The sequence below is a fragment of the Syngnathoides biaculeatus genome, chromosome 15, assembly GCF_019802595.1.
Source record: "Syngnathoides biaculeatus isolate LvHL_M chromosome 15, ASM1980259v1, whole genome shotgun sequence".
Classification (NCBI taxonomy): Eukaryota; Metazoa; Chordata; class Actinopteri; order Syngnathiformes; family Syngnathidae; genus Syngnathoides; species Syngnathoides biaculeatus.
Window position 1 is genome coordinate 8192202 of NC_084654.1, and position 26577 is coordinate 8218778.

At 40.4% G+C, this 26577-nt stretch overlaps 1 protein-coding gene across 1 annotated transcript in view; it reads left to right on the forward strand.

Annotated features, from left to right (window-relative positions):
* babam2 (BRISC and BRCA1 A complex member 2) overlaps positions 1 to 26577 on the forward strand; it is an 86874-nt gene that overhangs the window by 34240 nt on the left and 26057 nt on the right. The window contains exon 7 of the mRNA XM_061843116.1: positions 23042 to 23151. Within this exon, the coding sequence (XP_061699100.1) occupies positions 23042 to 23151 (110 nt within the window). The remainder of the gene's footprint in view (positions 1 to 23041; positions 23152 to 26577) is intronic.

Sequence of the window (26577 nt, forward strand, 5' to 3'; positions counted from 1 at the left end):
TTTTTCTGAGCAGACAGAAAAAATATAAAACTGAAATCTTGGGTGTTTTTACTTTTTAAAAATGCTGTAATATTATTTTGTATTATAATAAGATTGTAATTATAATTGCATCTAGTTTAAGGGAAAAATAGCCTCCTATTCCTTTTTCTGGGTCAGGAGTGATTTAGATTGTGAATACTGTCTGCTATTTTGGAAGTGTTAAAGGAATATTGAATGTTTTTGGAAACTATTTAAAATTTACTGTTAATACCACCCCTGAAAATGCAAAGATAGGTTTTGGAAAAATTAGAGGAAACCAAAATATATCAAATTGCATTTATTTTAATTTCGTAATGCTTTTGAAAGTCCTGTTGCTGTGGCGTGTCTGTTTACCACTGTGACATGGCATTTAGTAGGAAAGCAAGTTGCCCAAAAGACATCGTCATGTAATTGCCAGTTTGGGCTTCACTAATGCAGTGTACGACTGAAATCTGAAAAGGCCAGCCAATGCTTCCACACAGATAAACAATTATTTGGCTTTTTAATGGTAGCTGTACTATAGCTTGGTATACGCTTGAAGATGAATTTAAATGTCAAACATTTCTTTGAAACAAAAAAGGTAAGCAAGTGTAAATTATGAATTCTTACTTTAAAGATGTGATTATGATCACTATATACTGAATCTGTTACTGAATGTTGATTTGTGACTCCAATCCAATATCTAAATATTATACACTCTACAATGTACTATTGGATTCATTGTAAATGTTATGTCTGATGTTGTTGGCCTGATGGCTGATGCAACATCGTTGTCCTGGATATGCTGATGCAGCGAACTGAAACTCTGTAGTTGCATAAATAAAGGAATCAGTTGCTGGTTTCATCAGTCCTCAGTTTGGTTCGTTTTTGATTAAACAAGAGCCCTCTCTAATCATGCCTATCAAAACATATTACAGTCAAATGTTATATTGCAGTCAACCTGACACATCAATCTCTGATTTGTTTGGATTTTGTAAAAATTGTATAGTTGGGCTGAGGCAAAAAATGAAATATACTCATCCCCTTTTCAATTGTCTGACCGTAATCATGGTTAATAGGAAACTGCCATTTAGAGGGTGAGACAAATCTCATATTTAGTTGATTACAAGAGGAGTGTACAGTGAATACTCGGTTCTCGAAGGTCCCTGTTCTCGAACAAATCAGTTTTCGAATGAAAATCTTGAGTTTTGCTTCTGTTTTCCAACAAAAATCCGGCACTCGAACACCCCAAAAAGACCCCGGAAATAACACGCTTGGCCCAACTAGCTGACCCACGACGCGCTTTGTTATTGTGAATTGCAACGCCCCCGAGAAAACTAACATGACGCACGCCGCCCAACCAGCTGACCCACGACGCGCTTTGTTATTGTGAATTTGAAAGCCCCATGTAAAAACCCGGAAATAACATAAAGCGCGCAGCCCGTCAAGCTTAACCATGGCGCGCTTTGTTGTTGTGAATCCAAATGCCCCCCCCAAAAAAAACTGGAAATAATATGAAGCCCGCGGCGCAACCAGCTGACCCACGTACAAAGCGCTTTGTTATTCTGTATAACACATCCTCTCGCAGACATCTCCCAGTAATGAGTGTTTTTTCTTCCTATTGAGGGTTAGACTGCTGGGGCTAAAAAAAAAAAAAAAAAAAAAAAGGAAATTTTGCGTAAAACTGTTAAGAAAGAATTGATAGCCAAATACGAATCTTGTGAGCTATCGACAGAGTATGGCATGGCGAAATCGGTGATAAGCACCATTCTGAAACACAAGGACCCCCTCAAAGCAAGTGATGTTGCTAAAGGAGCAACCGCATTGAGCAAGCAGTGGCCACAGATCTTGGAGGAAGTTGAAAAGTTGCTTTTAATTTTCATAAACGAACAACAGTTAGCTGGGGATTGTTTTCCTTAACTCGAGTTACGAGCTGTTTTTGTAAAAATCATATTCATTGCATTGCACTTTTATTATAAATTTGTACTCATCTGTATGGATGTGGTCTCACTGCCTGTATTGGTTGAGTCACTTGACTTTTGTGCAGGTGGGTGAATATGAGCATGAATGGTTATGTGATAATGTGCCCTTAAAGTGACTGGCAACAGTGCAGCGTGTAATCTGCCTTTGACCCTCAACAGTATTAGACGTATAGAAAACAGTATCCCAAGAATCACAAAATATTTGAAAAAGTAACTAATATTGAAGAAAATACTTATTCCAAGAACTTAGTTAATTCAAATGTAATAGATGTCCCACTCTCTTTGTTAATATCCCTTAAAAAAGTTGACTGTGAGGTTTTCCATCCAGAGTTTTGAAATGTGCTTCCCTTGACTTAAAGTTCCGTCCTCCACTTTCTGTAATTGTTACCTCTGGCAAGTAGGCTCTGCGATCTCCAATGTCTTTTGGTTTTTTTTGATTGTCTGTCCGACGGAATATTTAAAACGACCAGACTGTCTTTTTTTGTGCCCCAAGAAAAATCTAATTACATTTTGGAGTTCAAAAAGCAAACTTCCTGGTGTTACACAGGGACATAGTCACTAAATATTACAAAGACATCAATGTGAAAATTCCGTTTTTGTTTCTGTAGTTTTTTTCAAGAATGAGTAATTGTCTTCGGTGGAAGTCTGTTCTTCAGTTTGACTGCATTTCTTGATAATTCATTGTCATACGTTCAAAATGTAATCATCCTTTAGTGTAAATCACTTGAACATAATGTTTGAGGTTTGCTGTTGCCACTACCAGGTGTTTTAATATCTGGTAGTCCACAGTTCCAGCCTGCTAAGAAAATGTCACACACCACACAGGCGGAGTTTTGAGATTATAGATTAGAAAAATATTATGAACAACGATCTTGAGAATGTAGTTGATATTATGAAAGTATTTTAGAATTGTGCACACAGTAAATAAGACAGCCACACAGATTTCAGTGAGAGTGGAACCTTTAATGGAATCCATCCTTTTTCTGAGCCACTTATCCTCACAAGGGTCATGGGAGTGCTGGAGCCAATCCCAGCTGTCATCGGGCAGAGGCAGGGTGGACTCTGAACTGGTTGCCAGCCAACCACAGGGCACAAGGAGACAGAAAACAGTTGCACTCACAATCACACCCAGAAGCAATTTAGAGTGTCCAGTAAATGTTGCGCGTTTTGGGGATGTGGGAGGAAACAGGAGTGCCCGGAGAAAACACATGCAGGCACGGAGAGAATGTGCAAACTCCACACAGACAGGTCCGGGATCAAACCCGGGACCTCAGAACTGTGAGACCAATGCTCTACACCTGCTCCACCGTCCGCCCCTTTTAATGACATACTATTATTAAATAAGATAATTGAGTCCATACACTCATTACAACCGACGTTCCCCCCAGTAGAAAATAAGAGCGGGCTAGCACACAGCCTCAATAGCTTTTACTGCAGATTCGAAAAGGACACTTTCACACCAAGCCACACTACCTTCCACTCTACCGTTTAACATGCATGGAAGGGACGTTAGGCAGATCTTCAAACACCAAAAGATCAACAAAGCGTTGGGCCCGGACCTTGTGGTCCCATCCTGAATTCGTTCTACTTTGTTTGTTCTTTGTTTTGAATGTCGTACCATGGTGGCACTGACTGCCGGAGACAAATTCCTTGTGTGTTGTTACACACTTGGCCAGTAAAGCTGATTCTGATTTTGATTCTGACATTCATACACGTTCTGGGGATACGTTTATTGTATACTGTATAAATTAAAGGCACTTGAAATTGTTTTGTCTAAGTCAACAAGAGTCCGTCCATCCATCCATCCATTTTCTCCGCTGCTTATCCTCACGAGGGTCGTGGAGAGTGCTGAAGCCCATCCCAGCTGTCAACGGGCAGGAGGCAGGGTACACCCTGAACTGGTCGCCAGCCATTCGCAGGGCACATACAGCCGAACAACCATTGGCACTCACAATCACACTTCGGGGCAATTTAGAGTGTCCAATCAATGTTGCATGTCTTTGGGATGTGGGAGGAAACCGGAGCGCCCAGAGAAAACCCACGCATGCATGGGCAGAATATGCAAACTCCACACAAGCAGGGTCGTGTCGAACCCGGGTCCTCAGAACTGTGAGGCCAACGCTTTACCAACTTTACCATCCACCGTGCCGCCCTGAGAGTCCATGTCATACTTTTTATAATCTTCACTGAGGCTTTGCTATTAAGTTATTCTCTGTGGCAAACTGGCCACTAGAATTCTATTGGGAATCAATCATGTTTTGATGATGCTTTTGATGCGCCATCAATGACCTCACACCCCCAGTGCTGCATGACAGACATGGTATCACAAAGGCTATATCCCGAGGGAAAGTATTTAATTACTTTCTTTCATTCTTTGTTGTGACACATGACTAGTGCCAATAGAACCTCACTGCGTGATAAGGTGAAATGCAACAACAGAAGATGTGAGCTATCTAACCTTTCATTTCATCTTCTCTACTTTATTGCAGCTGCTATCCTCAAGTGTTTCTTTCTCCCTCTTGTTCACTGTCATTTAGCGCATTTTGGCGTGGGCTACAATTTGTTATTATACACTGAACTATTTAGAAATGAATAAATTGCATGAATAAATAAATAAACTTCCAATGACATGTTTTCAAAAGATCATGGTCTCTACCAACTCACCATTGAAAATGACATTATAGACCAGGGGTCGGCAACCTTTAACACTCAAACGGCCATTTTGACCTGGCTTCCATGGAAAAGACAACACTGGGAGGCGCAAACACTTTATGATTTCTGAAATGAAGATGTTAGCCTATACAGGGAGTCCTCGGTCTACGAACAAGATCCACTCCTACATTGGCGACATAACCCGAATTTCAGCGTAAGTCGGATTTCACAGTTAGTCAAAATTTACGATGACAGCTGGGATTAGCTCCAGAACTCCCACGACACACATGGGGATAAGCAGCTCAGAAAACTGGTGGGTATGGGAACTAGGTATAAAAAACTAAAATACTGCGAGAGATAGATGTCAAACAATGAGGGAGGCTATTCTTAGCTATTGCTAAGGAAGTATGTGCAGGCAGCCCTTGTTAGTGGTAAATTCCTCCTCAGCATCGTTTCCTTTCTGCTCTTTCAAAATTGGGAAAATACGCCATGCCTTTTACCTTAATGAACATTAGGCTGATATTAAGGCTACTTCTATTCTGAGCCTCAATCCATAAAGTAAGTAATCTTTCCATCTCGGTAATGATCAAAGAACATCGCTTCAATTTTTTTCTTTTTTTTTCTAACCCTTCATAGGGGCGAAACCCTTCACGTTCGCTAAAATACGGGCTTTGTCCTTAATAATAATTGCCACGGTTGACTGACTGAAGCCCAAGTCTTTACTGATGTTCGTTGGTGTTACTCGTTTGTCCAAACTTTTTATGATGTTAAGATTTGTTTCCATGGAAATTGCTTTTCTTTTAGCCGGACCAGTATTGCTAAAAAACCCAGCTCTCTTCTTTTGGGCCATAATGTGTATAAAGGTGGGCGAAAAAGGCAAAAATACTCCTGCCGCACAAACACAGATAAGCCAGTATTAGCTAAGCAAGCACTAAGGTGCTGGGGACAAAATGGCAGATGAGACACAGGCGCTGTAAAGTCAGAATTTTGTGGGTCGAGGACGTTAGATGATTAGGGAAATGTACTGAAATACTCCTGACAAAAAAATGCTGCCATCTACCAGGTTGATGAAAATGAAACGAGGATGGACATTTCAGCAAGATAATGATCCAAAACATGCTGCCAAGAAAACTTTGAGTTTCAAATGGGAAAAAAGCTGCTAGAATGGTCCATCCAATCACCCAACTTGAATCCAATCAAAAATCGACAGAAAGAACTGAAACCCAAGGAAACCAACAGAATCTTCAAGATTTGAAGACTGCTTGTGTGGAGGAATGGGCCAAAGTTTCACCATAGCAATGCACGTGACCATTTTCTCCATATAGGTTTCTTGAACCTGTCATTGCAAACAAAGCCTTTTGTACAAAGTGTTAAATACCAGTTGCCATGTTCAATGCTTTTTCCCCCCCATGTCATTTCACATTACATATTACACATGACGTAATTTGAGTTTATTTGTTGTACTTTTTTGTATCTATGGATTACTTGGGTTGTTCCCGATATCTGGTGAAATTTTCACGTCAATTGCAGCTCGGGAAATATATATGAGAAAAATGGTGATGTGGCACTATTCCATGTTTATTTATGTTGTATATAAAGGCCTTTCAAAAATGGCGATTCGTTAAATAATTTTTTGAAGGGAATTCTTGAAGGATTTCAAGTTAATTACAAAAAATAAAAGTCACAGGCATTGAATGTGAGGATGGGACCATGGAGATCAAATCTTCTCCCTAATACTCCAGTGACCTCAGCATGGCTCCCGGATACCAAAGGTCACGCCCTACTCCTGTCTCCCTTGGGGATTTCGAGCCATGGTCACCCCCGCCCTCAAAAGCCACCCATGCCATTTCGCCAGATGAACATTCCCACCTACCTGCTTGAGATTGAAACCCCAGCTGAGCACCAGAGTATTCTCAGGAGAGCATCTACTCTGCACCCCACCCCCCACACCCACAATTCCTCCTCCATCACCAACACAATTCCCCACCCCACACACACAGAAACACACTTCCACACGCCTCCATGGAATTACTTCCATCTGGCCTACTTTCAGCCTTTTCTGTATATCAAGTTGTACATCGCATGTTGTTTTTCTGTAACACCTTCATATGTTCATCTTTCTATTGCTGTTACTTCATTTTCAACTTTGAGGTCATCGGACATGGCTTTAACATTTAAATATTTTCTTTTACTTTCTTTAGTCTTTGCACCTCCAACCAATAATATGCTGGCAAATAAAACACAATCTCACAGTTTAACTCTTACTTTATTCAATTAAACCCACTTTGGGATAATCATTCATAGAATCTGAGGACAGCCGACACTATTTTAACGGCCGCTTATTTAATTTTAATTTAGCTTTGGATAACTAAATCCAAATGTCATATGTGATCATTATTTTTTTTTTTTATGTGACCCTTGAGGACCTCCTCTATTGCACAAACCCCTTCTGCTCTCCAAATCACGTTAAATATAGTAGTAAATATAGTAAACATGATAACTGATATGCTTGAGAATAAGCCACATATTTGCAGTATGTATAAAATATATTTATTTTCCCCTGGTATAGATATCGTATTCTGTAGATAGTGAGATACATTTGCCCGAGTCATGTCACAAGAGCCCTCATCTCTGTCTTGAACAGAATTATTTGTAATCAAATGTCATTGAGTTTTTATAATTCCTAGTTTAGGGCGGAAGTGCCATTACCCCCAAATAGGGGGCAAGTGGTTGCTTTGGTCCAAAACACCCCAGAATAATCTCATTAAGAGTGCAGTGAGACAAAAACACCCTGCAACACTGTCACCAAAGCATGATTAATGCAATTACAATTATTGCCTTGAGAAATACCACTATAACCAAAGCATGCACCACTTTCTTCATTTTAAATTCCATGTTTTCACCTTAATGTCTGCAGTGAGATCCATTGCCTTTTCTAAATGAATGTTCAATGTGTTATCAGGGTCAAATTTCTTATTGTAAAATATCTCGGTAAATGGTATGAAAAGACATTTCACACAACAGAAGCACTAGTGCACTAGTAGATGCAACGTGTATCATTCGTCAGACAATCATTCACTCCCAGAAACGCATGTGCATGTTATATTCCACATGCAAGTGATCACACTTGAGTCACCCTTTGTGGCTAGAAGCCCTACCATCACACTCTTTGCATATGCACTGGCAACAAAGCCCATGACTTGCTATTAGTGACACATTATTAGTTGCACTTGGCTACAGTCACTCCAATGACTTGTTTCAGTGAAATATGATCTGCATGCATGTCAGTGACACATCCAGTGGTCATTGTACTTGTTCCAAAGAACTTTGATTTTAGTCTATTTCCCAACTCTTTGAATGTTAGGGCAAACAAATGTTGACTTCATTGTTATGAAGTTTATATAATTGTTTGGGTTCTTTCAGCATGAATTTCATGCCGTGAATGGTTTAAAGTTTTAAGTTGCACAAGTTCTGAATCATCCCCCATGGATGACCTAGGAAAATTATGCAACAGGTTCACTTGAAAGGATTTTTTTTTTTCATTTATCCATCCATCCATTTTCTTCGCCGCTTATCCTCTCAAAGGTTGCGGGGAGTCGTGGAGCCTATCCCAGCCGTCAATGGGCAGGAGGCAGGGTACACCCTGAACTGGTTGCCAGCCAATTGCAGGGCACATTGAGACAAACAGCCACACTTACAATCACACCTTGGGGCAATTTTGAGTGTCCAATTAATGTTGCATGTTTTTGGAATGTGGGAGGAAACCAGAGTGCCCGGAGGAAACCCACGCAGCCGCGGGGAGAACATACAAACTCCACACATTCGGGTCCGGGATTGAACCCGGGACCTCATAACTGTGAGACCAACGCTTTACCAGCTGATCCACCGTACCACCGATTTTTTTTTTTTTTTTTTTTTTTTTTTTTTCCCAAATATTTTAAAAAGATTCTCCTCTCTATCATTGGTTGTTATCCCCTAAAGCATTGGTTTGGTAACATGTCAATTTTCAAAGCAAAAGAGAACCTTTCTCCTGTATTTCACTGTGTAATAGTAGTTAAGATAAAGTTTTTAATAGTATACCTATTTCTTGAGTTAACTTCTAAATACTTTTATGCTTCTGTGCTGCATCCATCAGTTGCCCATTTCTAAAGAACAACATGTGCTTATTTGGTTCATCAACACACTTCTCACACAGTGCTTGGGACTTAAAGTGTTAATTTGTGTTTAGGTCCACACCATGACTCTATGTGGAGCATTTGTGTTCATGAGAGAATCAATCCTTGGCATCAGCAAGCCTTGATGATAACCGGCTTAGAAAATGGGAAAAAATGGCTACAACTATGAGACAGCCTGGTTATATACCAAACTTGTCACACCACAGTGTCAAGTCAAACTATGAGATGAGGATTTGTTCGAGAGGAGTATTTGGGAGAAAGGGAGACAGGCACAGTAAAATGCAAATACTTTAGACGAGGATGTTAGGTCCTCTTGGATATGCGTGCTATTTGGATTGTGGTGATTCGTGCTTGCCCTGCCATGCTTTGTACTTTAAGATAGAGGGTGCAAGATTGTCATGGCCCCTGGAGTGCACCACTGCTCTTCTGTTCCCCTCCCCACAAGCGGCAGGACCACCACATAATTAGCAATCGTATTCCCAACTTTCTTAGTCCAAAAAGAACATTTCATATGATGGAATGAGATGCTTTGACAGCTTCCCCATTGACCTTGGGTTGCTTGCCTTTTTGGGGGTGTAGGGAGGGGCAAATGTCCATGTCAAACCATCAAAGGAATGACGCAAACATAATTGGGTAAGTCAGACAAGTATTTTTCACCATGTTGGGGCATTCTGTCTCTATTGTTGAACATTAAGAGGAATGTAGGCGCCTGGTGTCAGTGCACCTGCACAAGCTGTGAGTATATCTGCCAACTCCTGCCAAGAAAAAAAGGATCATTCATAATTTTGTTTCATTCATTTCAATTATACTAATTGCAGTGAAATGCATTGCTTAATAAGTTAATGAATCAATTAGTGTTTAGGCTTGACACCTTTTTTTTTCCAGGTAAGACCTAGAAAATACCGTTAGTGAGATAATAACCACCAAGAAGGCAGGAGTGAAGTGGTGATATCAAAGACTACAGATGGCACTACAAAAAATGTAAGCCACTTATTTGCAAAAAGAAATGGAAAATCAGACTGGAATTAGATCAGCTGTGCAGAGATGACACCAAAAAATTCTGAGAGAACGATCATGGACAGATAAGATAAAGATTGCCTTGATCAAAATGATGAAAAGGATCTACTCATGATTCAGAACATAGAAGCGTATCCTGTGAAACTCAGTCGAGGTATTGTCATGGCTTGGGCTTGCTTACTTATTTTCAAATGGTGTCATTAATCTTCATTGATAGTGTGACATGATTGGAGCAGCAAAATTAGCTTGGAAATCACAAAAACATTTTGTCTGCTAATTTAAAGAAATCTGCAGTAATGCTAATTGTGGGATCATTCATCTTGCAGCAAGATGATGACCCAAAACTCATTACCAAAACCACAAATGAGTTTATAGGAGAAAGAAATGTCAGATTTTAGACTACCAAGTAAATTTTCAGACTTAGACCCAACTGAATGTGCATTTTAACTGCTGAGAAGAAGTCGGAACCCCCAAAACAAACTGAAATAGATTGTGGTGAAAGACTGTGAAAGATTAAAATAAATATTGTCTTCGTCAGTTTCAGTCTAGCACATTACCATGAGTATGAAATGTGGGATATCAATACGCTTTGGTTTGCTTTATTTTAGGCCCATCTTTTTCAATTCTTTTGCCCACCTAAAAATCTTGTCTGATATTCATCCATGATTAGCACCTAAATGTCTTCAGTTCACTTGAATGGCTGTTTGTGCTGAGTGTCTGGCAATCAGTACAGGGTCAACCCTGCCTCTTACTTTTCTTGGGAAATAGGCTCCAGCTCGCCACTGATCCTAACCAGGATAAAGCTGTAGTAAACGAATGGCGTATGTTGTCACATGGTGAGAGGAACATGAACAGCAGAGGTTTGTCTTCATAAAATGACAAACCATTGTTACCTGTGAACAATACAGCATGTCCTTATATGGAGACAGACATACCATACTCGTGAGCCCAAACATTCACATTCACATGGAACTTTGTGTTAATAACTGTGACATGACACATTTATGTTTCTGTTTCTATATCTTCCTCACAACCGTTGCTTGTGGTATCCATGTCCTTTTTCCAAGTCGCTTATCCTCACATTTTTAAATATACTCGTAGTTTTATTTGGTCCAAGAAAAGTATGGAAATGTGATATCTGTTCTCATCAGAAAACAGCGATTTGGTGTAAGAGGTCATTGTGATCAAATCTCAAACAGTTCACCAAATGCACTGCTTCACTTGATTAGGTATTTAAGTGTCATATTTGATATCCAGAAATAATTTGTCTTTCATGAATCAATTAATGAGATTTTCAGAATGTCACTTTTTTTTTTTAAAGAATGCCATCCATATACATACTTACGGTGCACTCAGAGCTGGCCTAGGAGCTGGAGTTGTCCTCATTGACAACAGCTATGCTGCCAGTGAATTCACCCAATTACATCAGGCATGACATTTAAAGTTGGGCGAAGAAGACGGACAATGTCTTTACCTCCTCCGTTCTAGGCCTGCAGTAGAGCCCCTGTGTTGCCTCTGTGGATGAATGTGTTTTTGTCTGTTGTGACTTTGGCCAGGCATGGTCTGGCATAAGGACAGCTGTCACATCTCCAACCTGTCACTTGAGACACAGAGGAGATGCCAGAGGCCAGGGCATCAGGAGACACAAGGACGGACACAGAGAGAAGAGAGCGCTGCGTTTATGTGTGTATGTGCGTGTGCGTGCAACCATGTGTCCGAAAGACTAACAGGGGATGGAAGACGTGGGGTGGCGGCCATGAAGGGGTAGACCGGGAGGCACCTTCTAACCTTGATGTCCACACACTACTGCACATTATTCACTCACCACTTTCTTAAATCCAGCCCTTCAGTAGTTGAGTCACATTCTCCCAGGGCAGGTAGTAAATACTTCTTTAACGTACAACCATCTCCCCTGTAGGATGTCCTCTTTTTTTTCTCTCTTGCATTCCTCTGACCAACTGCTCAGTGCTCATTACTCTCCAAATAAGAAGTTGTCTTCATTAATGTCCTGCCTGTAGATTAAAAGTTTTTTTCTTTTTTCAAAACTAACACTTTACGTAAGCAAGCAGCAAGCAAGCAAATATTTGGATAATAGGGCTTAAAATCGACCTATTTTTTTTCCATCTTAACGTGTGTAGAATGCCCCAAGAATCAATCATTTTTACATACTAATCACGCTCTGATAACAGCCTTTGTTTAATCCACCCTCTCTGTCTGCCAAAGAGGGGGATGGCTTGGTGTCACCTTAACGCTCAGTGGAAGAGTAATTTTGAATTTGAATTTTAGTTGTGGAAAGATTATCAGAGCACCCACATGGTAAAGGCATGAGTTTGAGTTTTCAGACCTTGTTTTTCTTCATCACCAACTCACATCTTAAAATAGCACCTAAAATACTTAATTATGCTGCTTATCATTGCAGGTGGAACAGCTAAACACTGTACTAGATTGATTTGCATGGGAATGTAATTTTTTGTTCACCCATTCATCTTCTGTTCTCCTTATCCTCACTAAGGTCGTGGGCGTGCTGGAGCCTATCCCAGCTATCCTCGGGCGGGAGGGGGATACACCTTGAACTGGTCACCAGCCAGTCACACGGCACATACGATTCACACTCACAAACACATCCTTCCAAAAAACAAAGGTGACATTTCAAATTTTCTTTTTAATTTCTTGTATTAGGCGTGTCAGAATAATTCTCTATGATGAATGGAGTGAAATGCTTTGGAAGCAACGACAGTGCCTTGTGAACATATTTGGCCCCCTTGAACTTCTCAACCTTTCACCACATTTCAGGCATCAGACATAAAGATATACAATTTTCATTTTTTGTCAAGAATCAACAACAAGTGGGACATAATTGTGAATGGAATGAAATATATTGGATATTTTATACTTTTTTAACAAATAAAAAACTGAAAAGTGGGGCATGCAATATTATTCGGCTCTTTTAGTTTTACTGCAGCAAACTCACTCCAGAAGTTCAGTGAGGACCTCTGAATGATCCAATGTTGACTGATGATGATAAATAGAATCCACCTGTGTGTAATCAAGTCTCTGTATGACTGCACCTGCTCTGTGATCGTCTCAGGGTTCTGTTTCAAGTGCAGAGAGTATCATGAAGACCAAGGAACACACCAAGCAGGTTTAAGACACGGTTATGGAGATGTTTAAAGGCAGATGTTGATACAAAAACATTTCCCAAGCTTTAAACATCTCAAGGAGCACTGTGCAAGCAATCATATTGAAATGGAAAGAGTATCAGACCACTGCAAATCTACCAAGACCCAGCTGTCCCTCGAAACATTCACCTTGAACAAGAAGAAGACTGATCAGAGATGCAGCCAACAGGCCCATGATCACTCTGGATGAACTGCAGAGATCTACAGCTGAGGTGGGAGATTCTGTCCATAGGAGAACAATCAGTCGTACACTGCACAAATCTGGGCTTTATGGAAGAGGGGCAAGATTAAAGCCATTTCTCAAAGATATCCATAAAAAGTCTCATTGAACGTTTGCCCAAGCCACCTGGGAGACACACCAAACATGTGGAAGAAGGTGATCTGGTCAGATGAAACCAAAATCGAACTTTTTGCCCACAATGCAAAACGATATGTTTGGCGTAAAAGCAACACAGCTCATCACCCTGAACACACCATCCCTACTGTCAAACATTGTGGTGGCAGCCTTGTGGTTTGGGCCTACTTTTCATCAGCTGGACAGGGAAGATGGTTAAAACTTATGGGAAGCTGGACCATTCTGGAAGAAAACCTCTTGGAGTCTGCAAAAGACCTGAGACCAGGACGGAGATTTTTCTTCCAACAGGACAATGATCCAAAACATGAAGCAAAATCTACAATGGAATGGGTCACAAACAAACATATCCATTTGTTAGAATGGCCAAGTCAGAGTCCAGACCTGAATCCAATCGAGAATGTGTTGGCAGAGCTGAAGACTGCTGTTCACAAACGTTCTCCAGCCAACCTCACTGAGCTCAAGCTGTTTTGCAAGGAAGAATGAGCAAGAATTTCAGTCTCTCAATGTGCAAAACTGAAAGAGACATACCCCAAGCGACTTGTAGCTGTAATTGGAGCAAAAGGTGGCGCTAGAAAGTATTAATGCAAGGGGGCCGAATAATATTGCACGCCCCAGTTTTCCGATTTTTGTGTGTTAAAAAGTTTAAAATATCCAATAAATTCTGTTCCACTTCACGATTCTGTCCCATTTGTTGTTGAATCTTGAGAAAAAAAATTGTATCTTTATGTTTGAATCCTGAAATGGGGCAAAAGGTTGAAAAGTTCAACATGAATTATTTATTCTATATTGATTGACCATTTCCTTTATCTATACGCGTTTAATAAAATGTTTGGCTTTGAAACCAAACTGATCGTCTGTACTGTAGAGTATCAAATATTTTTTCTGATAAATAATACGGTAGATAGACCGATGGCCAATAATACTATTGGCCATTTATTATCAATATATTTCACCAGCTTTATCTTTGATAACAGGGAATAACAAAACATTTAAAAGTGGCTCTGGTACCAGACCATGAAACATTGGACCCGTATAACTAAGAGCAAAGAGAAGAGCTAACATCATGCTAGAATATTTGAGCTGTTCATTGACAATATAATGTAATCTACAAAATTAGTTGTTTGACAGAGAATTAATGTCCTCATGCATTTTGTGAGATGCTCATCAAAAAATAATTATTGCTTACATAATTCACTGTACGGTTCACTAAGACCACATCGAAACAAGGTGCTATTATGCTTTTGGCACAATTCTACAGTATTATCTGTTCCAGATGTTGGAACAGACTACATCTCATTTTTATGGATAAAGCATATAGCATGCTTTCTATTCTCATTTTGCATTAGTTTTCTTATGCTTAAATAGAGTTCATTGTTTTGTCTATGACGAATCCCATATCCTAGTGGCTTCACAAGCTTCAGTGTATTGTCCTGGCACATATTTATTTCTGCAAGCCCTTACATAGTTTGTTTTTGTTTTTTTAATTTGTGAAAGCACATGCTTTTTCCATTTAATAGCAGATTTCTCTGTTTTTAAGATATATCACACACACTACCTGATTGCACATGTCATCTCTCGCTCTTAATATCCAGAGGTGGCAAATGTACAGATTTCTCTGCATTTGGTTAAGGGCCATTTCCATATTTTCCACTGTTATGGATAAATTGAAAATATTGTACACTATGTTCACTTGGGCTTAAAACTTTACAGGAAAGTGAGATACACTATATTACAAAATGTATTCACTGACCCATTCAAATAATCATAATCAGGTTTTCCAGTCACTTCCATGTCCACATATAAAATCAAGCACGTAGGCATCCAAATGTTTTAAAAAGAATGTATCACTCTTAGTTAATGCCACTGAATTCCAGGGTTTGACTGGTATAGGATGCCGCCTGGGTTTCAAGTCCAGTCGTGAAATTTCCTCACTCCTGAATAGTCGACTGTCAGCTGTATTATAAGATTGTGGAAGCATTTAGGATTGACAGACCTTCAGCCACAAAGTGGTAGGCCACATACCCTGTCAGAGCAGAGTCAGCAGAAGTTGAAGCACATAGTCTGAGGTCACCAACTTTCTGCCAAGTCAATCGCTACAGCCCTCCAAACTTCATGTGGCCTTCAAATTAGCTCAAGAACGGTGCGCACAGAGCTTAATGGAATGGTTTCAGTGGCCAATCAGCTGGATCCAAGCCAGACATATCCAAATGGAATTTAAAGCATCAGATTTAGTGGTGTAAAACACCTCCACTGGACTACAAGGCAGTGGAGATGCAATCTCTTGAGTAACGAATCACGCATCTCCATCTGGCAATCTGATGGATGAGTCTGGGTTTGGCGATTTCCAGAAGGACTTGTCTGACTACATTTTGCCAAATGTAAAGTTGGAAGGGAGGATTATGGTGTGTGGTTGTCTTTCAGCTGCTGGGTTTAGCCTCTTAGTTCCAGTGAAAGGAACTCAGTGCTTCAGCATACTAAGAGAATTTGGACAATTCTATGTTCTCAAAATTGTCAGAACAGATTGGAGCTGACCCTATCCTCTCCAACATGGCTTTTCACTAGTGCAGAAAGCAACGTCCATAAAGACATGGATGACAGTCTGGGGTGGGTGAACTTTACTGGCCTGCACAGAGTCCTAACCTTAACCTCATAGAATAACTTCAGAATAAATTAAAGACCTTAGACCCAGGCCTTCTTGTCCAACATAACTGTGCGACCTTACAAAAATGCTTCTGGAAGAATTGTTAAAAAAAAATCCATAAACACTCCTAAACCTTTTGGACAAGCTTCCCAAAAGTTTTAACTGCAATGGGTGAACCAACATCATATTTAAACCTATGAATAAGGAATTGGATGTCATTTAAGTTAATATGTGACTCATGGTAAATGAGTGAATACTTTTGGCAATGTGTATATTGTAGTAAATATGATGTAACCTTAACCCCTTTTATTTTTTTTAATGTGTGGCATTGTGTAAGCTGTATTACTACACTAATGTACCGTCTGAGACAGTAACACAACAGTCGCTTTTCTGTTACGTCCCTGTTGTTGCTCACTCTCCAGGCATGGTGAATTTATTCATGCTCAGTCAAACAGTTACACAAAAGTAACAATTGGATTAAGTGTGGGTTGTTGGTCATGCCTGGAGAATAGGAGTAGGGTACAGGGTTGATGTGCTAAAGTGGGCTGTTACATTTCAGTAGTCACTTGTGAGCTGAGTTAAATAAATGGATGAATACTCATTGCTACTTACAGCATTATATTTGGTGTTTGGAGTTTTTCTGATGGTGCGTGTGTTTGTTTTGGTCACATAAAATGCAAGTTTTCCTCACAAAAGCAAAATGCTCTTAAAATAATGTTTGTGCGAGGTGATGATGATAATAATGTCAATAATAATAAGACTAATAATAGAGACAGTTATTTTCTTCCGCTTATCTGAGGATCACGGGGATGCTCAGACTTCCCTCTTCCCAGCCATTTCATCCAGCTCTTTCAGGTAGATCCTGAAGCAGGGGTCGGGAACCTTTTCGACTTAAAGAGCCATAAATGCCAAATATGTTAAGATGTAATTTAGAGCCATACGATACTTTAAAAACTAAATACAAGTGTATCTGCGCATTTATGTAAGACCAACACCTTTAGAGTACAATAAGTGTCAGAATTATTTTAAATTAGCATTGTTATGCTTTTGATCACCAATGATGACAAAAGTACTTCTTACCATGAATGTGTCTTGTGGTGCTGCTTGGTTTTGCTGATGGGTTTGGAGTTTTTCATACGTTGTCAAATGAAGCTTCACGCAAGCATTGAGAATTCCACCCGTTCATCTTGAACATAATTCAATTTAATTTGCCATCATGCTGATGCGATGGTGAACGGTTCTTGCTGACAAAGGCATGCCTTTTATTCGTTTGATTATCTTGTCTTTATACGAAGTTGGCAAAATGTTTATTGGCAACATTCAAGTGCAAATGCTTTGGCATACTCCCCATCTGTGAATTTAGACATACAGCAGAACCCTCCCTCCCCACAAAGGCTGCCCATTCTTGTTGAAAACTTCGGTACTCATATATTTTTACTTTGAGCGACCTTTGTCAAAAGCACTTCCATAATTAGTTGTTCCGACATGATTGGCGTTCGACCGTTCTGTGCTTGTGGACATCGACTTCCACACTAATCAACAGCAACCCCACTAGGACAATAATTCTCTGCGTCATTTGCGTTGCCTACACAACAGAAATCACATGTACAGTATGTCGTTATGAGGGCTCCGCGAGCCATATGAAACCACCAAAAGAGCCAGGTATGGCTCGTGTGCCCTAGGTTCACGGCCCTTGTTCAAAAGCGTTCCCTAGGCCATCTGAGAGATGTAGTCTCTCTATCATGTCCTGGGTCATCCAGACATGCTCAGAACACCCACTAGGGAGGCAGCTCAGATGCATCCTAACCAGCTGCCTGAGCAATGTCATCTGGCTCCTCTCTCTGCAGAGGAGCAGCGCCTCAACTCTGAACACCACCTCAATTACCAAGGTTCTTACTCTAGCCCTAAGGGAGCGTCGGGACACACTGCGGAGGATACTCATATCGGCTTGTATCTGTGATCTTGTTTGTCTGGTCCCTACCCACAACTTATGACCATAGTGACTGTATAACTGGAGATCGACTCATTAATTGAGGGCTTAGGTTTTTGGCTCAGTTCCTTCTTCACCTCAACTGACTAATAGAGTCAGCTTCACTGTAGATGTTGCACTAACCAGCCTATCGATTTCCTGCTCTATTCTTCCCTCACTCATGAACAAGACCCCAAAAAACTTGAACTTCTCCACTTGGGGCAGGATCTCCTCCCTGACCTAAAGAAGGCACCCCATCATTCTCCTGCTGAGCACCGTGACCTCAGATTTGGAGGTGCTGATTTTCATCAAAGTCAGATCATCTGTAAGAAGCATAAACGTGATATTGATGTCATAAAACCAGACCCACTGAACACCCCGGCTGTGGATGAAAATTCTCTCCATCAAGGTATTGAACAGAATCAGTAAGAAAACAGTCTTGGCAGAAGTCAACCCTCAGTGGATACAAATCCAACTTACTCTGACACGAGTCGGACACTGACTGAGCAGCCCTTATCAGGGAGGCCCCATACTTGCAGAATACCCCACGCAGGACTCCTGGAGGGACATGGTTGACCGCCTTCTTCAAGTCCACAGAACACATGTACACTGGTTGGCAAACTCCCATCCACCCTCAATTACCCATCTGAGAGTGTTGAACACTCTTTTATGGCCAGGATGAATTCCACTCTGCTCCTGCTGAATCTGAGATTTGACAGACCTTCCACTCTAGAACCCCTGAATAGCTCATTGCAGGGAGGCTCAGAAGTGTAATCCCCCTTAGTTGGAACACAATCTACTGCCCCCTTCTTGAAAAAGGGGACCACCACCCTGGTCTTCAAATCTAGAGGAAGCTTTTCACGAGATGTTGCAGAGGCATGTCAACCAGGACAACCATACTGTTATTAAGCCTTAAGAGTTTAAGCCTTTGGAAACTCAGAGCTGCTCTCATCCACCCCTGGGATCCTACCACCGAGGAGCTTTTTAACCACCTCAGTAATTTTAGCCCCAGAGATAGAAGAACCTATCTCAGAGTCCCCCGACTCTGCTTCCTCATCGCATCGAGATCTTCAACGTATTTAGCCCACTGACTCACAGCGTCCTGAGTTCAGGTCACCAGCACACCATCCCAACAATACACAGTGTTGACTGTGCACACAGTGTTGACCGTGCACTGCTTTCCCTATCTGAAATGCTGAACAGTGGACCAGAATTTCCTCAAAGCCATCCGGAAGTTGTGGTCCATAGCCTCATCAAATTCCTTCCAAGCTCAAGTTGTTTCCATCACCGACCATTAAAGCGGCCTTCCACTTGGCCAGCCGCTACCCATCAGTGACCTCTGTAGTCTCACAGGCCAAAAAGACCTGATACTACTCCTTCATCTTGAAGGGCATCCTTTACCCCTTGGTTTGCACCAATGAGTTCAGGGATTATGTCCACGACAGGCACAGACAACCTCATAGCCACAGCTCCGGTTGGCTACAACAGTGACACTGAACATGGTCCACTCGGACCTGATGTGCCCCACCACTCCCAGGACATGGGCAATGTTCAGTCAGAGGTGGGAGTTGAAGCTCTTTCTGACAGAGGACGCCAGATGTTCCCAACAGACTCTGGACCAGTATGTTCCCTCACCAACAGACCCAACACACCATCAGGTGGTGATCAGTTGACACCTCTCTCCCTCTCTTTATCCGAGTGCCTAAAATGCGACCTCAAGGCCTATGGACTCTTCGACCACAAAAATGATCCTGGAACTGTGGCCCAGTGTCCTGGTGCTAAGTGCATTTATGGCAATTGAGCATCTCTGGAAAGAACTGAAAATGACTGCCCTCAAACGTTCACCATTCAAAGTGACAGAACTGGAAAGGATCTGTAAGACAGAAGAGCAGAGGTACTTGTTGGATCGTTCCCAAAAATACTCATGGATTTACTATCTAAAAAGGGTGCTTATAATGAGTATTGAGCAAAGCGTATGAAGACTTATGACGGTGTGATGTTTCAGTTTTTCTTTATTAATAAATGCAGAAATTTCAAGTTCCCCCGGTCAACATGGGGTGCTGTGTGTACATTAATGACAGGAAATGTAGACTTAAAAGATTTTAGGAAATGGCTCCATTATAACAAAGAGTGAAACATTTAAAGGGGTCTGAATACTTTCCTTATCCATTTTATGTTTTGAATGTTCTGTTGCACGGCTTTCCAAACCTAGTTTTGCTTCTATTCACAATACATTGAATAAGAATTTCAAGAGTTGAGAATTAATGGGTTACTTTTTGTTTGTTTGTTCACTGATACAATGTAACTTACGGTAGCTCTTTGCTGTCTGCTTGAAAGAGATGAGTCTGAAACATTCCATGTATAGGCTCTCTCCTCAACGGCTACCTTGTTCTAACTACATTTAGCGACACTCCCATGAAGGTTGTGTACAAACTGGCCGATGTTCCTCCTCTCACCTTTCTGTTAGTTCTCATCTATCCGCGTTGCCTGTCTCAGAGTAAGGAAAAAAAGCTTCTATTAAATCACATTTAAAGACATGAATAAAACTAGACAGCTACAAACTGGAGCAAAATAATCTCCCAAACCACTGCAGCACCACATCTTCATGCCCGTTCCTATCTGTCCCATATCGTCAGCGGCAGAAGCTGCCGGCACTGCTGTGAGACACAGAGCAGCCCTTGTTTACTGATGCAGACTATATTGATGTGAGCTGATTCTATCAGGCGACACTTTTGGATGGCACATACTCTGCCATCTTCCGCTGCCTCCCTTCTACTCCTTGTGATTTTAGCCCCAAATGTATCTACTGCGACAAGACATACTTTCTCAGTGTACAAAAGGCCGGCTGATATTGTACATTGCAAAAGTTGTTGACCGCTACTTTGGTGCTTGCTCTGATCACTATGAATAAAATGGCAAATTTTGCAGTAATTTTAATATGGTAGACAGACATGGACAAACAAGTACTAAATGATGCTTCTTGCTGGCAGGGGTCTGTGCTGTGGGGAAACAAAAAACCTTTAATGGTGATTTTTATGTTAGTTATAGTTCATATGACTTCCTGACAATATTTGTGAATTTTAATGAATGATTGTTGTGATCATGAAGGCTGTCTCTGTTATGCTAATCTTGAGGAATTCTTAAAATTGATTCCATTTTGGAGAGATTCAGTCAGTCCTTTCTATTGAATCATTCTTCATCTAATCCAGTTTCACAAAATAAATTTCTTCGTTCACCCCTGTTCCTCAAGTAGAGGATTCGTTTGGTTTTGTGATCAGCAGAACAAAATCTGCCAAATTTGCTCTAGGGTCTGATCACATTGGAACCCTCTTTTCTGCAAACTGGTTGAACTCTCCTCCATCCATCATGTATGGTGGCTAGATTTCCCCTCACCATGACAAATATCAGCAATTATAACAAATGGATGAGTTCAAACCATCTGTAAGACATTTGATTATGGCTGCAGAGTCTTTGTCAAGGGCAGGAGAGAGAAAGAGCCCATAATATTTGATGTGAAATTGCACTAATGACAGTGCCTGAGAAGTGGCCACGCCCTAGGAAATATATCACACAATGAGAAACTTGAATCTCTGAGAGCCATTTGATGGTTTTAGCACGCAGCTCCGGGTGGCCTCTGTAACCATCTTACACATGACTTGAATGGTGCTCCCAGTCATAATCTCAGCCTCATGTTACAGATGTTGAAACTAATGTAGCATGAACCAAAACATGTGTTTCTTCTGGTGTATCTCCTCTTTTCCTTTCTACAGTCAATGGTATCAATCAATTGTTGTACACATACATCACATGTGTTTGTAGAATTCTTTTTTTATGAACTTATTCTGGAAAGATAGCTTTATGATTTTTCTTATGAATCTGAACATTACGAACACTAACTTTTATTAATGTAGTCCCTGTGATTTGCTTGGCGTGTTTCTGCCCACGCGCCATCACACTCACAAATCTGCGTAGTCAAGCACGAAAAATCACGCATAGGAAATTTGTTACGAGTAGAAATACATAGATATTGAAAGACGTCGCTTATTTTGTGTAGCCTTGACATTAATTTACGTTTATTTCATAAACGTTGATAACAAAACAAGCCTGATCCTAAACAATCAGTATTCACCCGGAAACAGGAAATACAAGTTAACTGTACTGAGCATGTTCAGATGTTATACGCTTGCAGTACATGTTCCAAGCTACATCACGTACTGCAAGTGCATTTACGTCAAAAGTCATCAACATCATGAGCCATAAATTGAAATTGTCTATTGACCTCTATAAAAATGTCTGTTTCAGTCTGTGCAGTGTCAATAAATTATGATTATGGTATTAGGTAACAACTACATACTCGGGTATAACAACTCGGTAAGTTATTTTAGGTCTTGAGATTCCATCGCTAATCACACCCGCAACTTTATATCTGGAGGCAGTACTGACAACACCCGTACATTTTGCAAATACGAGTGACTGTTGTCTTTTTGAACAATGTTGTGAGGTTTCAGAAACCTCTTCTCTCACCTGAAACCTTAGAAATCTTTTGTCCTTTTAGTGGAACCAGACAACGTGGAGGACTTGGAATTACTATGTCAAACACACCATAAGTGTTAGCCTTTTAAAAAAAAGGATGCATAACCCCCCTCCTCCTCCCCACCCACAAACACACACAGACACACAATTAAAATTTTGCTAACAGTGTTTAATGGCAGTTTTTGAGTTTTGCAGTCTCTCTGCTGCCTTCAATACATGCAGACATAATCTGTTTCTAAAATTCACAAGAGTAATTCAGTGGCCAGGTGAAAAAGTGCTGCCTCTGTGAGTGAAAATCTTTGTGTTTGACTAGCTAGACTGAGCAGTAGCTCATTTACATTAGACATAACTGCTCCAAAACAGTAATTTTTACCATGGTATTACGTGCAATAATGTCAAAGAACTTTAATTAAGAAACCTGAAACCTTTAACTTTATTAAAATAGAATCTGTAATGTCTACCTTAGCGCAGATCTTTCAGATGTACAGTATTAGCCCATTTTACTCAAAATTTTACCTACATTTTATTTTTCCTTGCATAGGACACAGCACTGGACCCTGGAGAAGATGTGGCTCTTCTCTCTGTGAGTTTTGAGGATGGTGAGGCTACTCAAGTCTTCCCCAAACTCTACCTTTCTCCAAGTATTGAACAGTAAGTCTTTTGCAACCATAGGCTTTGTGCTTGCATTATGGCTGGCAATATTACATTGTACTTGGGGTCAACAAATCCATAACAATGGTTAGAGTGGGTGTAGGATGGTAGTGAGTGAAGGAGAATGTCAGGTGTTTTATGTGACAGAAGTGTCTTATGCTTGGATGCATTGCAAGGTTTAGAAGACTGTGGTGAAGCCAGCCATGATGTATGGATTAGGGACAGTGCCACTGAAGAGACAACAGGAAACAGAGATGGAAGTGTCAGAAATAAAGATATTGAGGTTCTCTTTTAGAGTGACAAGGGTTGGATATGATTAGAAATCCAGCCAAGGTTATATATTTTGGAGACAATGAGAGACCAGAGTTATGCCTGGATCTGAGTACAAGACAATTTTGGTCTTTCACAATGACACTATGTCAGACAACTACTTAAAAATGTTGCCATATCGCAATCACCCACTTTCAATACTACAGGACATTAATTAAGATACCACCATATCCAGTCTTTTACGATCACTGGGCTTTATGTTGTCAAATCAAACACTTTTTGGGAGGTGGGAACAGAAAACGTATAACTGGTTAACGCAACTATATTCACTTGTTACCATGGTGACGTCAACAATTGCTCGCACCAATGTACTGTGTTGGGAAAAAAAATGAAAAACCTGTGGTGTTCATCACCGATGCTCGGGAGTGTGCTCTTTGGGCTGTCCAGTCAAGGAGGGCTTGAACTATGTTGACATACTTTTAATATGGTTCACAAGCAGCCAATAAAACCTCGTGTTGCCTAGCAAGCTAATCCTTGCACTGTTTGTAGATAAACATCAAACCGTTCAATCAAATCATGCTCTAAAACTTAGATAAACATTGGTTTGTGCATGTTGACAAAGGTAACCGAGTATGTTGACAAGGACAATCAAAGGAGGCGATACGCTGGTCAGAATACACACTCATGGTTGACATTAACGTGCGCTGGCAGAGAGTTGTCATTCATTTGTCAGACTACATGAAAAGTATCCCAAAAAAATAAAATGTTGGATTTTTTTATGTTTGTGTCATAGAGGTATAGAGGCCCAAATTGTTGGTCATGGATTTAGTCACACTACAAGAAGTTTTGTCATTCTCCAAAAAATCTGTAGAGCCTGATCTGTAGGGTATATTGGCATTTGACTAACACCAATATTTTTTTTAAGAAATCAATTTTCCAAAGCAGCGATGACTGCATTACTTCTGGTTTACTATGATTGACGCTTAACATTATCAATCAAGCTATTTTGTCTCAAAAAGAGCATCAAGCCACTTTTTATATGTTTTAAACTTTGGATAAGCGCCGACTAACTTATCAGCCTCATAAGCTAAAGTTTGCAACATTCTATGAAATATGAGTCCTAGATGACAGAGGTCTCCTTATTAAACTGAAAACTTAAGGACAGGAATTTAATAGAAGATTTAAAAAAATGTACAAGGGATCTATAGGGGAAAACACAAGAGTCTAACTACCATAAGAAAATAACACTAATACTGGTGAAAGAAAGAAAGATAGGCGTACAAAAAGTGAAGTAAAACAACATGTTGCTGGAATAAAGTTGAAAATGTGAGCATGTAATACTTTCAGAGAGAGAGCAAGACCTTGAAGGAGGAAGCAACATATTGTAAAAGTCCAATGTACTAGTGGGGGAAAAGGCACAGCACACCACAATCAAAACTTCACCACAAGTGTGAAGTATGATGGAGGTGGGCAATCATCACACGGCATGATACTGTAACTGAGTATCATACTAAGCTTCTCATACTTGGGCTTAGGAAGATGTTAGTTTTTATGGAAACATCAAGCATAAATATATGACACACAGTTGCCATTTTATATTTAAAGTTCACTGTATGTCTCCAAACAGGATTGTTAAACAGAAGGCAGGCTTATATGTAGACTTTTTTTTTTTTCATTTTGATTGAAACAATTGCGATTGAAAAGCTTGAGGTCAACTCTTAACTGATCTTTTTCAATCTGCCACCACATTTTATCATAACAGATGTTTTACAAACGTGAGATGCGTAGCTCTACAATATTTAAACAGGACAAAAAAACACATTTTTGGTCCCACATCAGCTCTGTTTGGAAGCTGTCGTATTTTCAAGTATGCATTTACATTTAGACAGCGCGGGCAGACCCCAGCCTAATTACTGTATTTTGATTGAACTCTTTCCATGACTTTTGAACGGTTTGGGTAAAGGATTTCACTCCTGTGAAAGCAAATCCAAATCTATTTGGTTTCAGCCCAGTTCTTCATATGGATCATATTTATTCAGTTTGGGCTTCTGAACTGATTACAATTTTAATAGAAAGTACTATGAGATCCTGGCGAGAGACTTTGTATGTACTGTATGTGCAAGTTCAGATGGAGTTTGAGTTTATGGGCATGTGTCAGTGGGCTCTTGAACTTATATTCTCTTATTTCTATATGCTTACTTAACTCTGTTGATTTGGTGTTCATTAGGGCTGGGGGATTATAAACGTGAGTTCGAAGTTCGTGATCGTGTTCCTGTCAATCTCGATTATCAACTGTTGGAGTATTACATCGATCTAACATGGCAAGAATATGCGTGACAACAGCCAATCTGTCATCCTTTTCCAGATCCACTTCTGGGTGCCAAAGTGCACCTATTCGGCTAGCAAACTTAAAACTCCAGGTTTAACTCAGTGTTTGTCACACAGAGCGCACCACGTATTCGGTGGCCACACTTAGCTTATACTCCGGAATGGCAATCAAAGCAGCTGGTCGGTCCGCGAGTTTCCATAACCTTGTGAATGTTTTTCGTCTCCAAAGCAATGAGAAGCAATGCTGTTAACTAGCTAATCTGCAAGGTATGTCAGCACCCCAAAAAAAATGATATACTCTATTTATGTTAAGAAGTACCACCACTACCCAAGTTATAATGTGGAAAGCATAGAAATGTGAGCACAGTCAGTAAAGCCTGTCTGTCACTGCATAACACACATAAGTAGCCACTGCTAGTGGTGAGGCCACCAGACGAAAGCAACAGTCAGCTATCCCATCATTATTCAGGTGGGGTAAGATGGCAAAACTATCGTGCATCTGGTTTCTGAACTCCTTATCCTCACTCAGGTCACAGGTGTGCTAGAGCCTATCAAGCTATCTTCAGGCAAGAGCCAGGGTACACCGTGAAAAGGTCACCGGCCAATCTCAGGGCACATATAAACAAACAACCACTCACCCTCACATTCACACCTACGGGCAATTTAGAATGGCCAAACAAATTAATATAAATTATTATTAAAGATGATGCACATTTGAAAGGAGCAATAATCGGCTCAACAATAAAGATAGCTTCATAAGTACAGAAGAATAATATTTACAATAAAAGGTGTCATTATTATCCCTAAGAGGGCTGTTTCCCTAGTGTA